This window comes from Paralichthys olivaceus, chromosome 2 (assembly GCF_024713975.1).
Source record: "Paralichthys olivaceus isolate ysfri-2021 chromosome 2, ASM2471397v2, whole genome shotgun sequence".
Lineage (NCBI taxonomy): Eukaryota > Metazoa > Chordata > Actinopteri > Pleuronectiformes > Paralichthyidae > Paralichthys > Paralichthys olivaceus.
This window is the reverse complement of record NC_091094.1, coordinates 21,879,377-21,895,364: the sequence shown is the minus strand read 5'-3', so window position 1 is coordinate 21,895,364 and position 15,988 is coordinate 21,879,377. Positions and strand designations below refer to the sequence as shown.

At 40.6% G+C, this 15,988-nt stretch overlaps 1 protein-coding gene across 1 annotated transcript; it reads right to left on the bottom strand.

The window, feature by feature from the left end:
• Positions 1 to 119: 119 nt before the first annotated feature.
• LOC109629070 (dysbindin) lies at positions 120 to 14,631 on the bottom strand. The gene is made up of 4 exons (XM_020086549.2): positions 14,358 to 14,631; positions 1,113 to 1,265; positions 899 to 1,042; positions 120 to 805 (listed from the first exon to the last, which is right to left on the bottom strand). The coding sequence occupies exons 1-4, from the start codon at positions 14,398 to 14,400 to the stop codon at positions 576 to 578; spliced, it is 570 nt and encodes a 189-aa protein (XP_019942108.1). The 5' UTR covers positions 14,401 to 14,631; the 3' UTR covers positions 120 to 575.
• Between the last annotated feature and the right edge of the window lie 1,357 nt (positions 14,632 to 15,988).

Genomic DNA, 15,988 nt, shown 5'->3' with positions numbered 1-15,988 from the left:
ACTGTTGCAACCACAAATTTCCACTGAAGCACATTTATTTACTTATGACCAAGGTACTTCTCTAGAATTTTACTCCAGCTTGAAGTTACCTGGAACAGGTGAGTCATTGTGAGGGAACCTGGGAAGTAAGATTCCTTTATTGTTAAAACAGCATTTAGTTTAAACTGAAAAACTACTACAATATTAAAACACAATTTTTTCACCACATTTACCTGCAATCATCCAATTATTATATTATCTTTCTGTGTTAATTCTGTACAAAATTTAAATCCTGTGAGGTAAGTAACAGAGGAGCAGGTCTTGTCCGTCAAACATGCCATTACAGGAATCGAAACAGGTAAGAATAATAGGAAATCTCCATATTTACAGTTCATGGTCTCCACCTCCAAAACACACACAGCACCCAACCAAAGAGCCAGTTTGTGGAAGACAGTCGTAGCTGAGAGGCTTCTTTGAATTGCGTGCATCACAGTAAACTCTTCAGCCCGAACTGAGGGGACAGCTGCCATCCTGCAGGAGGAGATCCTTTGCCGAGGAGAGAGGTGCATCCTAGGAAGACGATGACGGTGTCTATCTTACACCCTTTCTTTCTCTGGAGGTGGGAACCTCCTTCTCACTGTGCTGGTGTGTATTTCTTCATCTTCTGATCCAGCCACAGGGGTGTCTGCACCATTGGCGTTGTTGGTCTGGCTGTCGGAGGAGGAGTTTGAAGATGTGGAGGACATGCGGGACTTGGCGTCAAGATCCTCAAGGACGTGTCGAAATAGTCCATTACTGTTGACTTCCTCGTTGTTGTTGTTGTTTCCTTGGAATGTGAGTGAGATGAGAAAACATTTTCAGGCATACAGATTTGCTGTTACATTGCTTGTCATCTCTGTTCTACTTCTGGTGTCCATACCTGGCTGTGGGGCCGTCAGCACTCCGTCTTCTCCTCCGGGACTGAAGAAGACATCCAAAGTGTCCTGGTCAGAGTTGTCAGTCAGCTCCATCTGGTCCAGCAAGTCCACATTCACCTCCATAGACGAGATGCTGCCAATGGGAGCTGTCAGAAAAGCAGGAAATAAGAAATAATCCTCATCGAATGTGCACATGTTCACACCAGTCCAACTCACGTCTCTTGTAGTCTCTGATGCACAGGTGTGCCGAGGACAGGTAGACATCCACATCATGCTGGAAAACCTCCTCAAAGAAACGCTGCCTCTCTCTCAGCTTGAGCTGCTGCGCTGCATCCACATCTGGGAGCCTCTGGCATCGCTCTGTCTCTGCTAGAAAAGCACAACAGAAAGACAGGACGTCAGAGAGCTGCTCAGGTCAAGTTTTACATTCGAGACCTGGAGTCCCGAGGCCCGAGATCTTGTCCAGCAAACACAACATGAGAAGTCTTTACAGATGTGTTTCTCCACTGTGTAACTTATTGGGTGATGTATGATGAACTGTACTTTGAGACTTTGTTGAGACTCACACAGGGCCAAATGGTAGTAACCAGAAGGGGGAGACATTGAGCTACGTGTCGTGGATTTTTGGACTCTTACTGTTGAGATTGACTATTCAAATAAAACAAGCGAGCAATGAGACATAATGAAAAGTGAATTACACATCTCACAGTTAATACAATTACTCCTGTTGTTCTGTTGATGTGTTGTATAATATATATATGTTATTATATATTATTATAAAACAATAAAATTGCTGGCACCATTTTTCACTGAACTTGTGGATTATTATACATTCCACTGACATGAATTAATTTTAATCGGAACACTAATTAGACAAACAATCCAAACCAACACTGTTCCAGTTTTTATATTCTATATATCAGTCTCGATCCACAGATAATTTGAAAACGCAAGCTGTCAGGTTGTTTTATAAATTAATTTTGTTTTGAGATACACATTTTACTCATGAGTATCATTGTGCTGTGAGTGAGTAGACGGGTGGACTGAGGTCATGTCAGTGAATATGACACCCACTATGATGAAAACAGCCCTCGACATTGGGCTGAGGAATTAATGATTGATGTCCTTGCAAATCTGACATCATATCTGTGAGAATATAGAAACTTGAAATGCCAGGCTGTGGTTGTATGCCTCCACTAAACTGTGTTTCAGTATGCATGTCTTTCAGACTCATATGAGGTCACCATGACCTTTGACCAGAGACCACCGAAATCTAATCAATTAATGTTTGAGTCTTAGTGATAACTGATGAAAATGTGAAGAAACTCCCTGAAGGCAGACTTGAGATATCATGTTCCAGAGTCCACCCAAAACATTTTGAGGACACTATGACCCTGTCCTTTCATGTTTGACCACTCAAATCTAATCAGTTAATCTAAGAGTCCAAGTGAATGTTTGTACCCCATTTAAAGAAATTCCCTCATGTCTTGAGATATCATGTTAGAGTGGGACGGACAGACAACCTAAATACAACATACAAAGGAAGCAACTTTGTTGTGATTTAATGATTTTAGGAAATATATTAATATGCTTGTTTTATGGATTGTATGAGATTAATGTCCCTCTAATGTACATATGGTAAATATGTAGCTGGAACCTTAGTTTAGCACAAGGACTGGAAACAGTGGAAAAAAGTTAGTGTGGCTCTGAAGATCATTACCTGTAGCTACATATTCCCCTCACAGATACACAATGATTGTGATATCAATCAGCTTATTTAACTCCCAGCAAGAATGTGAACTTGATTCAACTTGCTGCAATTTCAGGAAAGGGTACCTCACATATCTTAACACATACTGTGAGTCTACAGAGATCAGTGCTGCAGTCGTTCTGTCACTGTGAGTGTTTTTCCATTGTGTTTTCTTAACAAATCCATATGTTGCACTGCCATTAGAGCAGTGTCAGAGTTTTGAGGAGCTACTACAACTGGCAGACAGTGACTGAACTAATACGATGAGGCCATGAACTGGGAATAGAATGAATATTATCTGGCCTGTGTTGAGAGTAGCAGTCACAGTGGCTCTATAAATACCCCACAGGGTGATGGAGAACAGAGCAATGTTCAGCTTAGGTTGATTACAATAAGAGGGAAAGACAGGAAGACAAAAGAGAAGAGATTCCCTTTGGCACAACCTCACATAATGAACTGAACTTACAACTGCTGTAGTCAGGAAATCTCTACAGTCACTGTGAATGCAAAAATAATGTAGATGTTGGCCTAAAAAGCATCTACAGGTTGGCTTCTTCAGAGTGCTGCATCAGCACAGTCCCAACACTGAGTCGGGCACATGAGGACAGAACGGGAGCCGGTCGCTGCAGCTCTGCTCAGCCCTGTGCGACAGCCTGCCTCCTGGGCACAGGGACCTCACCGGCTCCGACGCTGGAGCAGACATGAAGGAAGAGAGGAGGACACAGAGGAAGTTACATGTTTGGTTCAAATGTTGGAGATTGTGATTGATCTGAAAGTTTGTGACACTTCTTTCAATTATGTTTAGCAAAGACAGAAAGCAGGTGTCACTATGAGCCCCCTGCTGGAGGTATGATCTGTATGATTGTGATTACTAGTCCTGTACCTTTTCAAATTGTATTAATATTGAACGTATCATGCGTCCAAATCACACCCAATGCAACACTGCACTTCCCTGGGCCATAAAGGACACACATGTCAAGTGTGAAGCTGATAAGATGAACGGATTACGAGATATGCGAAATACAGACAGACAGGCATGAAGCAGTGATGGAGATTGAAGGTGCAGTCACAGTTCAGTCCCACTTGCAGTCTTAAAAAGCAATAGTAGTTGTCTGTCTAGTGTAGTCATCTTTGTGGTGTTGTGTCTTTGTGGAAGAAGCGGTTGTGGGTCCATGATGCACTGCCGGACGCACAATCTGAAATACTTAGTCTCGGTAAAGTGAAGGGAACAGTGCTGATAAAGCAGGATGTCAGTCACAAGCAGGAGCAGCCTGTCAGATGTGTGCTTGTCTGAAAAGAGCCCCTTGTTTAATGTGACCACTGGAGGACTTCATCTCAGACTAAACACTGGATGTGTATTGGAAGAGGGAGCAGACAGCTGTTTAATAGTGTTTTTCCACTGCAGCCATCTTAAAAAATGATGTTTTTCATTACAGGCTACAGGTTTAAACAAATTGCTGATGCTGGATTCTTTCCCCACTCGGTTAAACACTGATTGATCGCAGAATTGATGTTTCTACTTAAAGGCTGAGGCCCACCGAGAGCTAAAGGTTAGCTACAGATGCATAACCCCACATTGATTTTGCTTCCCTATCCAGTTCCTTTTTTTCCCATAGAATCACCTTGATCAATGCGTCTTCCCTGGCTGCATGCGGACGACCCCGCTGACCTCTGATTAGCGCAACCACTCACACGGGAAAATCCTCCTTCACAAGAAAAGCCACAACCGCAGTCTCCACTGCCGATGAGATCACATGTCGACTCTGCTGCAGTCCCACCACAACCCAAAGTCTTTAGTATCATGTCACAAGACGTCTGGAGGTTGTGAGGCCACTCCATGGCGAGGATAGAGAGATAACCTGCTGGCATAAACTTCACCTCTTTTCATTCCTCTTAATTGTCTGTCTGTCTCTCTTTCTTTTTATTCTGTCTTAAATTCAATGATGTGTGATAGTTCTCTTGTCCCTTCTATATATATACTTTTTATTGTTTGGGTTCTGGGCGTTGTTTGCAGAGCTTTTTATAAACAGTCCATGGTGCAAATGTGAGTTAGAAAACTTTGTGTTCATCCTACCTGGGTTATAGTAAAAAAATGTCATAAAATGAAACTGAATTTGCTTTAATACTGTTCATGTGTGGTTTATATGTAAGTTTCATGATTTACAAGTGCACCTCTCTCAACCTCACTTGTCGAACAGTGACCACATGTTTTGTTTTATGTTGGTTGCCATGATGTTTTGTGTCTTCTTTGTTTGTATGAATAATACCTGTGGTTGCTTAGTGTTTAAATTGTTACACGAATCCTATAATTGCTTATGATTAACGTCACTCTCAAAACCTGTATATAATTTTTTTCCTGATTGTACTTTTATATTCATTTGAAATTACTTGTACCTGAGCCATAAGACTGGTTGTTTGGTTGGTTCATTTCAATTGATATTTTTCTCAGATTTTTCATGTTTGAACAACCAATTTGTCAAAGCTTTCATTTTATCTGGCATCCGTTTTTGTTTCTGAAGGTCAATTAAAAATGTTGTTGAATTTGTATTGAATGCAGGTCTAACCTTCTTTTCTTTCAAAAGGAGAGCAGACTGCTATTTTATATTTAATAGGGCATTTATTCTATGAAGCTCTTCAGGAAATTCATACTTTTCATTACAGGCTACAGGTCTGTGCAACATCTGAATAATATATTTGTTGAATAGCTGCCTTATGAAATAACATGTAGACATAATCAGTGGCCTTGTTGACACTATCTCAGATTGGGATATGTTGATCATATGTTGATGTTTCACTCGTCAGATCAGTTGAGTTTATAGTCATGATGATTTTTTCTCCACTATCTGGAGCTATCATCTGTAAGTAGGATTTTTTTCATACAGCTCACCGTGCCCCTGATTACCCTTCATTTCAACTGAATGACTGAAGAACACAACATTGGGCTCTGATAGGGGATTGTTGTACTGTTAGTGGAGGGTCCGTGACAGTGATTGCATAGCTAAGACTCAAGAGCTGAAGATAAGCCTACACTAATGACCTTAAAGAGTCCCCTCTCAACCTGCCATTAACTATGTTTAGGCCTGACGCTCAACACAGATGCACCACCTCCCTGCCCATTTGGATTTATTTCAGAGTGAAGGTTGTTTGAGTGGGAGATGGTTAGTGTGAGAAACCAATCACATTGGTTGTTGCCAAGTGGATCAGTGACATCATGTTCAGGTTCTGTCCTTCAGCTATAGACGTATGTTTTACTGAGGCTGAAGAGAGGCTTTCAAAGATAAGCTCAACAAAAGGAGAGTTATACATAACACAGAGGTTATTATGCCCCACGTTATAGCTCTTTGTTTCTTCTCTTTTTTTTCTGTCTCTCTCACTTTATCTTATATTTGTTCTGTAACTTTTGTCTTGTAACTTCAAATGTATTTTTCTCTTTTCTTACTGTTTTTCCCATCTTCTCATCTGTCTATCTCCTGTATATATCTCTCTGGCTTATTCTGGCTTCACTTGTTTAATTATTTTATGTCCTTTTCTTTCTTTCTTTCCCTCCTCCTTTCATCCTTCCTTCCTCCTTTCTTCTCTCCCTCCCATCCATCCATCTCTCTTTCCTTTCTTTTTTTTCTTTCTTTCTCACTATCTGTCTCCCTCCTCTCTTCCCTCCTCTTTGCTTGGGGGACCAAAGGGAGCAGAGGTCAGAGGTCAGGGCTGGGGAACGGGCAGGAGATAGAGACAACGGAGCAAACAGGGCCGGATGTGTGTGTGTGCCACTCTGCCTCCCCACACACAGACAAACCCAGATCCTCCTCCTGCTCAGGGGACAGAGAGAGAAAGGGTCCATTCAGAGCTGGACAAAAGCAGAGATGTAAGGGAAAGGGACTGGCCTGCACTCCTCAGACATGAAGCCGGGTTACTGGAAATCTTTTTTGGGATGTAGCAGAGGGGGATAACACGAAACTCAACCTCATTTGTTACTCATAGTTTTATAAGCCAATGAAAAAGAGTCATCGAATGGTAAAAGACGTGTTTACTGTAGGGAACAGCCCCCAACAGCCCTCATTTCTGTAGGCATTTCAAAAATTATTGTAAAAACTGTGTCATGATGAGATTCTCAAAGGATCAACTCATGATGATGCACAGATCATTCAATACTCATTTGTCCTCAGATAGACAATGCGGTCACTCAGACTGTGCCTGTCATGTGCCTCCCCCCATGATGTTTTCAAGGACGGGACCCCGACACGCGGGTTTAGAAGCAGCAACTGCACAAATAGCAGAGGGGGCACATTGATCTGGAGGCTAAATGGAGGGATGAGAGGACTCAGTGTCACCCACAGGCTGCAGTTGGACTTTCACTGTGCTAAATGAAAATGTGAGATCTCAAGCACAGGTCCCCTGTGACAGTGAGGAGAGAAGGTCGAGTGGAGAGCTGAGAGAACTGCCTGTGCAGATTATCCAGTTGTTTAGTTTTCAGGGCAGCGTGGTCCAGAACCCCCAGTGACCAGTAGTTTAACAGAAACCCCGGTGGGAGCCAGCGTCTTCTCCTCTGTGTTTAGAATAGAGCAGATTGCCAGACTCCCAGTTTGATTCCTTTAATCCAAGCTGAGCGTTTTTTCTCAGGAGTGGTTTCCTTATACAAATGGTCATCCCTGTTTAAATGGTGATGGTACATACTTGCATGTGTTGCCTCAGTTATTTAGATTTATATTGAAGACAGTGGTTTAAGTGACACAAAAAAAAAAAATTACGAGTCAATGCTTGTTTTGTTAGTATAGAGGACAAAATGGCTTATTCACCAGTAAATAAATACATATTACAAAAATTTTACAGAAAAAGATAGATGAATACATAAAAGGATACACAGGCTATATATAAATGCAAAGATATCACAGAGATTAGTTATTTATATGAATTAATGGAAAACAAAATATGTCAAATAAAGAAGCAATTATGGCAATATGTATATGGAAGAATCAATATATTACAAAAATAAGAAAATACGTAAATGTAAACTTTTATTACAATCAATACAGAAATGTATAGTTATTTTTGCATTATTCTATCATTCATTTATCTAGAAAAAATACACGTGGATTCATAAGAAAGAAGAAAATTTAAATTAAATGGAAGATATTTACTGTCTCTTTAATTGTCATTGGAATTGTTAATTTCTGTATTTAAGTATTGACTGGTTAAAGGAAACTGAATAAATAAGTCATTTTTGTTCCCCATACTTCAATATAGTACAGCGCCTCTTGCTGTCTCTTGCAAACAGTTTTGCGGTTATGTAAAACAGTGGAGTCAAGATCACTTGTTGACTATGTGACTCCTAAACGCCTGTGACAGATGTGAACCTCTGACGTAACACTTCAGCTGAGGCCTGTTGGACTTTCCATACACTTTTTTTACATTTTGGTTTGAGACAGGACAGAGAGAGAAGGACGGAATGTCAGGAGTACGGGAAGAGTCAGATAATAATGAACATGATTGGAGAGAGGTTTGCTGAAAGTGAGTCAACACATGTTTGTGGGTTGTAGGAAAGAAGAGGACACACCCGCACACCTTCTTTACTTACATCGGGATACATCTTGTTTCATCGTCAACACTGACCTCAGCAGCAGCTGCAGCAAGCTGTTGACAATCTACAGCTGGTCATTAAGGGATCAGTCCGTTTGCTAAGACTGTTGCTGTAATTAATAGTGTCTCTGTGGTCTTAAAGTGTGGTGCAGTGATAGGGTGGGCAGTGGTGGAGGGGTTATCCTGCTCTAACAGCACGACTATGCAACCACAAATATAAAAAGATGATGTTTAAACCATCTATTGCATCCTGAGGATCTTGATGTTGAATTATTCCTGTTTCCCAGTGACTGCTTTTTAAAAACCTTCCCCTGCTCGTATGCATTTCTCATTGAAGTGAAGTGAAGTGAAGCAGGCAGGTGGCCACATTTGTCTAAAGGACACAAACATTGGTGAAGACTGTGCAGCTGCTCTGTCTCACACTTTTATTTTTGGTTTCTCTCTCTCTCTGTTCTCCTTTCAAAAGCTGCCATTTACTGGGCTCTAGTTGCAAGGACATTGAATTATTAATGGCAGCTATTGATGTGTGTTTGTGTGCCTATCTGGTCTATGTTTCAGTGCCTGCGTGTGTGTGTGTGTATACGCACGCGCATGTTATTTGCATATTAGATCTGTCTTTTTTTCTTTACTGGGACAAAGCAGTGTCCAGCACCATTAGCCCAGTTAGTTAGATAAACAGTGACATCAGTGTTAACCCTCTCTCTCTCTCCTTCCCTCCTGCCTGGATCACATCCACACTAACAATGGGACCATTTGTAGGCCACTGTCATGTCCCACTGGCCTCCATAAGCCCACAAGCAGACCGTCATGAGCTGTGACGGACACAATAAGCTTCAGCAGCAGACAAAGTACTGACACACCCATTTACAAATCCTCTTATCTGCAATGACTGTTAATTAATACTAGAATAAGGTATTTAACCATCTACAGCGGCCGATGATGAGCAGTAGAATTACTCCATCAGTAAAGTAACAGGACCTTATATTAAAGTAACCAACATTAATGAGTTTGTGGTTGAAATTAAATCGGCAATCACACTCAGAAACATTGAGTCATCAAGTGAAGGCTTTATGGTCGAGTCGTCTGTGATTCAGAGTCAGAGTTAGGTCTCTCTCTCTCTCTTTCTCTCTGTGTGTGTGTGTGTGTGTGTGTGTGTGAGAGAGAGAGAGAGATGGTTTCTTCTGCCCTAAATTCTCACATGAGCTGACTTCTCTCCTCATTATAATCACTTCAGCATCCACACCGCTCCCAGTTCTCCCTGGAAAAGCTGCACTGTCTCTTCCAGTTTATGTGAGGAAGGTTTAAAGCTATTCTCCCGTCAGCTGGGAGAACTAAGAGTGTTTGGTTAAAGTCAACACAGTCACTCAGACATTTCTCCTGTTTGAGGCGATGGAGAAAGAGAGGGCTGAAGATAACTGTGTTTAAGGTGTTTTACAGCTTTAATTAGTCTTTTGTTTTGCTGAAACTTCCACAAATATTTATGGATTGGGTTTCAAGATGCTTTTAAATCTCATCATATGATTAGTTTTCTCTGCTCTGAAGAACCTGGATTTCTTGTCTATTTTATCTACATACTAATTCTACAAATGTCTGTCTGTCTGTTTGTGGAATGCATATCTAGAGAACTGTTCATCTCACCTTCACACTTGGTGTCTTTGGTGACCTGAGGAAGTGCAGTGCCAAATTTGGTGTGATTTGGACTTGTGATAAGTTCAATATTAATGAAAATTGAATAGACGACCAGCACCCTGCAGCAGTCAACAAGATCATTTTCATACTCTGGGCAGAGCTAATTTAGAGTGACATAAAGTCAATGAAGGTCTTCAGGTATAATCAGACAAATAAAGTGAAAATACCAGTGTCAAATCTTCTCTGTGACTGAAGGATGACGTACACTTTCCCTTATCTTACCTTTATTTTATATATCCCCCTCCTACAGCCTTAAACTTGCAATTTTTTCATCTACCTCTGCATTTTGGCCTTTTGAAGGCTGTGTAGCAACAAGTTGTGGACTCAACTGTAACTTTTTTATCACTCTTCAAATCAGAGACTGATGGACGTCATGTTTCCACTTGTCCCAACTTTCCAGAAATAAAGGTAAAATATCCTTGTTGTGAACTCCGCCATCTTGCACGTTTTGAGTACAGTAGCACTCGGTGGATGGAGCCTCTGTAGTGACAACCTGACGATGCATGCTCTCAGCCAATCACAAGTCAGATTTAGCTGTCAATTATGATGTTTCATCCCGTTTTAGCACCAAATGAGGGCATTTAAAAATACATCCGTCTGATAAGAACTACCTAAAGTGAGAGATTTTATTTGACATGTTATTTGAGTCTTTATTTTGTCCAATCCACTAACATGGAGAAAGCAGGATTTATGGTGAGACAGCCACCAGATAGTGATTGAGATTCTTTGGCTTCACTTTTGAGGAGCAGTCATGTCGTCCAGCTGTCTATACAGTCTATGCTTCAGCCCTGCAACATAAGCATTCATTTGGCTTTTAGATTTTGCAACCTGCCTTCAAATAGGGTCATGGTAACAAGAGGACTCCATGAACACCAGTGGTGGATGACCTCGGACCTCAGAATTTTTGGAAAGGTCGTTCAAGTTCATTTCGTGTTGGATGATAAGTTAATAAATTGTAATTTTATATGTATGAGGAAAATGTTGATATTCCCAATGGCCTCTTTGGCCTCTGTCAATATGTCTTTGCATCTCCTGAATGTTGTTACCACAGAGAGAGAGATCTCACAATGTTTAGCCTCTGTGTCTCTGTGTCTTGAAGGCAGCACACTATCTGTCTCTTAAGCTGCTAGATGCTCAACGATGTTTGCCATCTAGTCTCTAACTTTGTCTGAGAGGTAACATACACTCCATTTATAGAGTTTTATGCATTGATTTTTCATTTATTGGTTCACAAAATGTCAGACATAATAGTTTCCTGGTTAATTTCTAGGTTAATAAACTGTAGCTGCCTGTTTTAGAGGCTGCCCCAGCAAATGTTTGACTTTAAAAAGGGATGTGAACAGTTAATCAATCAGCAAATAGCTGATAATAAATGTTCTGTCAATTAATTGACTCCCACATATAGGTGAGCACAGTGAGAGTGACAATTGTGAAAGTTACGTAGGTGGCCATGAAACAAAATAACGATATGAAAGTTGATGTGACAGTCTGAGTGTCCAATTATTTACTGAAAGATTTTCCTGCTTTTGTTTTCTTTAATCATCAGTTTCTCTCCAGCTCCTCAGTGAACAAACTCCAAATTATTAAAAGACTGAGGTGAATTTGTGTTTTTGTGGTTTACAGGTTAGAGTGTTTACGTGATGAATTGCTGGGCCCTGAACACTGAGCGTTTGCGCTAACTCTGTCTGTACACAAAGGATTCAGCTCAACGGTGAGGACATGAATTTGTTAGAGCACTAATGAGAGGAGCTGTTCTGTGTTCCCCGGGGCTACTCTGCTTTTCAGCTATCCAGTGCTGTTTAGTATAATCACACACAAACACATGGTTATAATGAACTTAAAGCGCTGACATGCAACATGGTAATGTTTGCAAGAGAATAATCTCTTTGCACCACATGAGTGTTCTTAAAATTTACACTGATTCAGTAAATATTCCTGTTATTTCTTGACAGAGAAACAGAGAACTAACATATCATCTCCTTTAAATGAACCATCGCGTTAGTTCATGCAGGACACGGAGTCATGTGCTCAGCTGTCAGCTACAGAAAGGTCTATGGGTGCTCGTCAGTCACCCACCAATCACAGCCCATTCTGTCAATGAAGCGGTCCCTTTAAATGCGACCTCATCCTCACTGATCCCTGCTCAGCTACACTGCCTGCTGCCAGCTACTTGCCTCCACCACCCCAGCCTCCTCCTTTTAGCTTTGAGTTCAAACACAACCGTGGTAAACGATATTCATCTCAAACAAACGTACCTTGCCTGCTACGCCCACCAGGGGGCTCTGCGTATGTTCCATGTTTTATCTTAGCAGGCTGCTGGGCTAATCCAGGGAACATTCAAAGAATGGAGCCTTCAGCACCAAACCTAACTGTATCCCCATCGTGCAACAAATGGGTAAATCATGACAAAGTGTTCCTGACTGAACAATGAAACTGCTGAAAATGAGTGTGATGTGAACAGCCAATGTGTGTGTAGAGAACTGACAGCTGCCATCAGTACTTAAACCCCTCTAAATCTTACAAAAAGAGTTTTTCTGGTAGTGTTTTTTGACAGTACCATTTATCACATCTTTGTTGATGATCATGTTCATGATTTTTTACATTATGTCTATGTTCTTTTATTGTATCAATTTGCTTTGTTGGAATTTTGTCTTGTTGTTTATTGATCCCATTGTTTTATTTGTAATTACTGCTTTTACATGATGCAGTTTTCTTATTGCTTTTATTCATTAATTTTTTTTATTGGAAATGGAAACAGAGTATCCTGTTTTGTCGGTTTTGTGTAAACCCTGTATTTAAAGGTGCTTTTGAAATAATATAATTGAAAACATCTATTACTGTTATTATTATTATCATCATTATTATTATTACAATATTAGTAATGAGTGAAGTGAAATCATATGGAAACTAAATTTTAAATAATAAATAAATGTAATTATTAAATCTGACAGAGTACATATTCTCTGACGGACAGGTGGATTTTGTCTAGCAGAAGCATGACATGTTTTACGCACTTAGTGGTTTCTAGGACCAGGGTACAAGGCTGTGTGTAAAGAAAATATATATGAACGTAACATGTAAATTGAATGACGTTTACCTGCATCTTCAAAGAAGCATAATTCCACGTTTAGTCCACTTACAGCAAACGGCACAGTTGTGTTGACCTCCTCCTATACCTTCTTTACATTAGCATTGTCATGTTTACCACATTAGCATGCTGATATTGGCATTAAGTTCAAGGAACTGCTGTGGCTTCCTTCAGCTTTCAACAGACTCTTGAATTATTTTCCCATGAGAAGGTCTAAGCATTTAGACCTCAGTCAAATTATAATGAGTAAGATCCATCAATGATCCAGTGACTTGACAGCAGATACATACTGTGTCTCCCCCAGACTCACTGTCTCTGCAGTCTTAGCTCATGTGAGAATACAGATATTTCCGTTTACACGCAATGCTCTGCTGACTTTAACATGCTTTCTGCAGCTGGCCAGTCCTTCACTCCACAGCACACTCATGTGTAATCTGGCTGGCACATTCTCACAATGATAATAAAACAGGAGAGCATGGTCTCCGCCAAGCAACAGGTGGAAGACGCCTTCCCTGGAGTTGTTTTTAGCCTCATGAGATCACAAACTGATCTCATCGCAGCTAACTCAATTCCAGGTCCTATCTGGGTTGGTGTGTCTGCATGGGGCAAGCTGCAGACCCTGCTGCAGTCAGACCCCTGATGAGATCAGCAGCCTCAATCCTATTAGAAATAGAGATCCTCAGTGTGTGTGTGTGTGTGTGTGTGTGTGTGTGTGTGTGTGTGTGTGTGTGTGCATGTCTTTCTATAGTTATGAGGGCAAATATTGGTTCAATACCATCAATGTGAGGAAATTTGGGCTGGTCCTCACAAATTTAAAAGGCTGTTTTAGGGTTTCTTTTTTAAGGTTAGAGGTAGCTTTAGGTTAAGGTAAGTGTCAGGGTTAGGATTCAGTTGTGATGGTTAAGGTTAGGGTGAGGGGTTGTCGAATGCATTATGAATGTCCTCACAACTATAGACAAAAGAGTGTGTGAGTGTATGACCTACTCACTTGGAATTAGTGAACATTACTCAGGGTGATGATTCAACATTCCTGTCTGATTTTTGGCTGGGACTGCATGACTGGTCACTTCAACATTTACACAACGGTCACAATTTTAAAGCACTAGCTGCACGTACGTGTGTGTGTGTGTGTGTGTGTGTGTGTGTGTGTATGTGTGTGTGTGTGTGTGTGTGTGTGTGTGTGTATATGTGTTCTACTTCTGACAGCCAAATATGGAGTTTCCTCTCTAATGTCATGCCCCACATCTGAAAATGGAAACTCTGCAAATGGAGCAAACTTGTGGTCATGTCTCAAAACATCCGCCTGAACTGAAACATGCATATCTGCTTAAGATTCAGAAGTTTGAAGGAATGGATTACTCACGTGGCAGGTGCTTTTTGTGCAGGTTGGATGATGAGGAGCTCATGTTGCTGGAGAATTGTGGGAATGAAATAAATCAGTTTGCGGTGTCCAGTCAGTCAGCCCTGAGAGTTCAGCTGCAGCTCATCTCCCACCTCCTCTGCTCACTCTGAACTGCTCCAAAGTGACTGATGCTGCCCTGTTTCTCTGCTGCTCTCCTTCCCCAGCTTTGCCTCTTTCCCCTCAGTGGACTCTCTGAGCCACTTGGATGAGACAAGAACAAGTTTGTGGCTCTGTGGAGCCGACCGGCTGACCAATGACAGGGAGGAGGGGAGGAGCTGGACAAGAACGAGGAAGGGATTGAGGAGAGGGAAAGAGGGATTTTTGTGTTGCAGAATGGAAAATACCAAGGAGAGACAGACACATGCCTCTGTTATTTTTGTCTTCTTATCCCCCCCACACCCTCCCACTCCTCACCTCCTCCTCCTCAGTCTCCTCTTTCCTGTCTCCACTGTTTTATTTTCAGATTCAAACCCTCTCTCTTCTGTTTCACCTTCAGGCTCGAGGACATCAGGGATAAACATTTTATAATCATGTTGTCATCATGATTCTGGTTCCTTAATGATTATTGGCACTGATGTTTCTGAACAATATAAAAGCTTTTTTGAGTTTTCTTTTCTTAAAGGTACAGTGTGAATTTTTTGTGATATCTATTGTTGAAGTTGCATGTTGCAGCTGAACACCCCTCACCTCAGCCTCTCCATCCAAACATGAAAAAGTAACTGTGGTAGCCTTTAATAGTCATAAAAATTCAAAAGGTGTTTAGTTTGTCCAGTCTGGATTAATGAAAAGAACATGGCATAGAGAGGGTCCCCCCAATGTAAATATAAAGTATTTGAATATAAAGGGCCTTTTAAATTACAATTCATACAATTTAGATGAAATGAACTTGTGAAAACATCATGAGGATTATTCTACATTAAATTTCTGCCAGTAGTTCCCTTTCACCTAAATCTTACACACTGGACCTTGAAGAGACATTGCCATAAATTTTGCATTGTTACTTTTGATTTATAAAATTGATTTAATTCTGATTAAAAATGAATTAATCCTATTTTTGATGACAACACAGACGTAACATAACTCACCAAAGAACAACAATAACATGCCACAACTTGGACCAGAACTGCCTTGCAAGAGCCAACCCACGGCTTTATTTCTTGTGTTTTAAAGTGAAATAAAACAGAAAAACGAGCACATGGAATGTGAGGATAAATATATTGAAAGCAAGCGGGCTGCAGGCTTGAGTGACCAAATATTGTTTTGTTGTCTACTATCACAACCTTATCAAAAGGTCAAACTACCCACATAGGTAATAAAAAAATAAAGAAAATACATTTAAAATGATAAATAAATTGATAAAGCTTTTCCACATCAATTCCAATGTTTATGTTTGTTTTGTAACTGTTTATGACACAACTAAAAAAACTAAATAAAAAATATCCACATATTCTGCTCTAAAATATATATATTTTTAAATAAGATAATGAAGTTGCATTACACATTCCTTGAACCTGCCTCCAACAACATGACAGTGCCAGATGCAGTGTTGACTCAGATTCCATGACATGAATACGAAACACATTCAACTTAGC

What these genes read in the sequence shown, in the direction of transcription:
- LOC109629070 (XM_020086549.2), bottom strand. Translation starts at nt 14,400, where the DNA reads ATGAGCTCCTCATCATCCAACCTGCACAAAAAGCACCTGCCAC. An exon ending in GCACAAAAAGCACCTGCCAC is followed by an intron (nt 1,266 to 14,357) that starts GTGAGTAATCCA and finishes GTGCTTTTCTAG; the next exon opens with CAGAGACAGAGCGATGCCAG. An exon ending in CATCAGAGACTACAAGAGAC is followed by an intron (nt 1,043 to 1,112) that starts GTGAGTTGGACT and finishes CTTTTCTGACAG; the next exon opens with CTCCCATTGGCAGCATCTCG.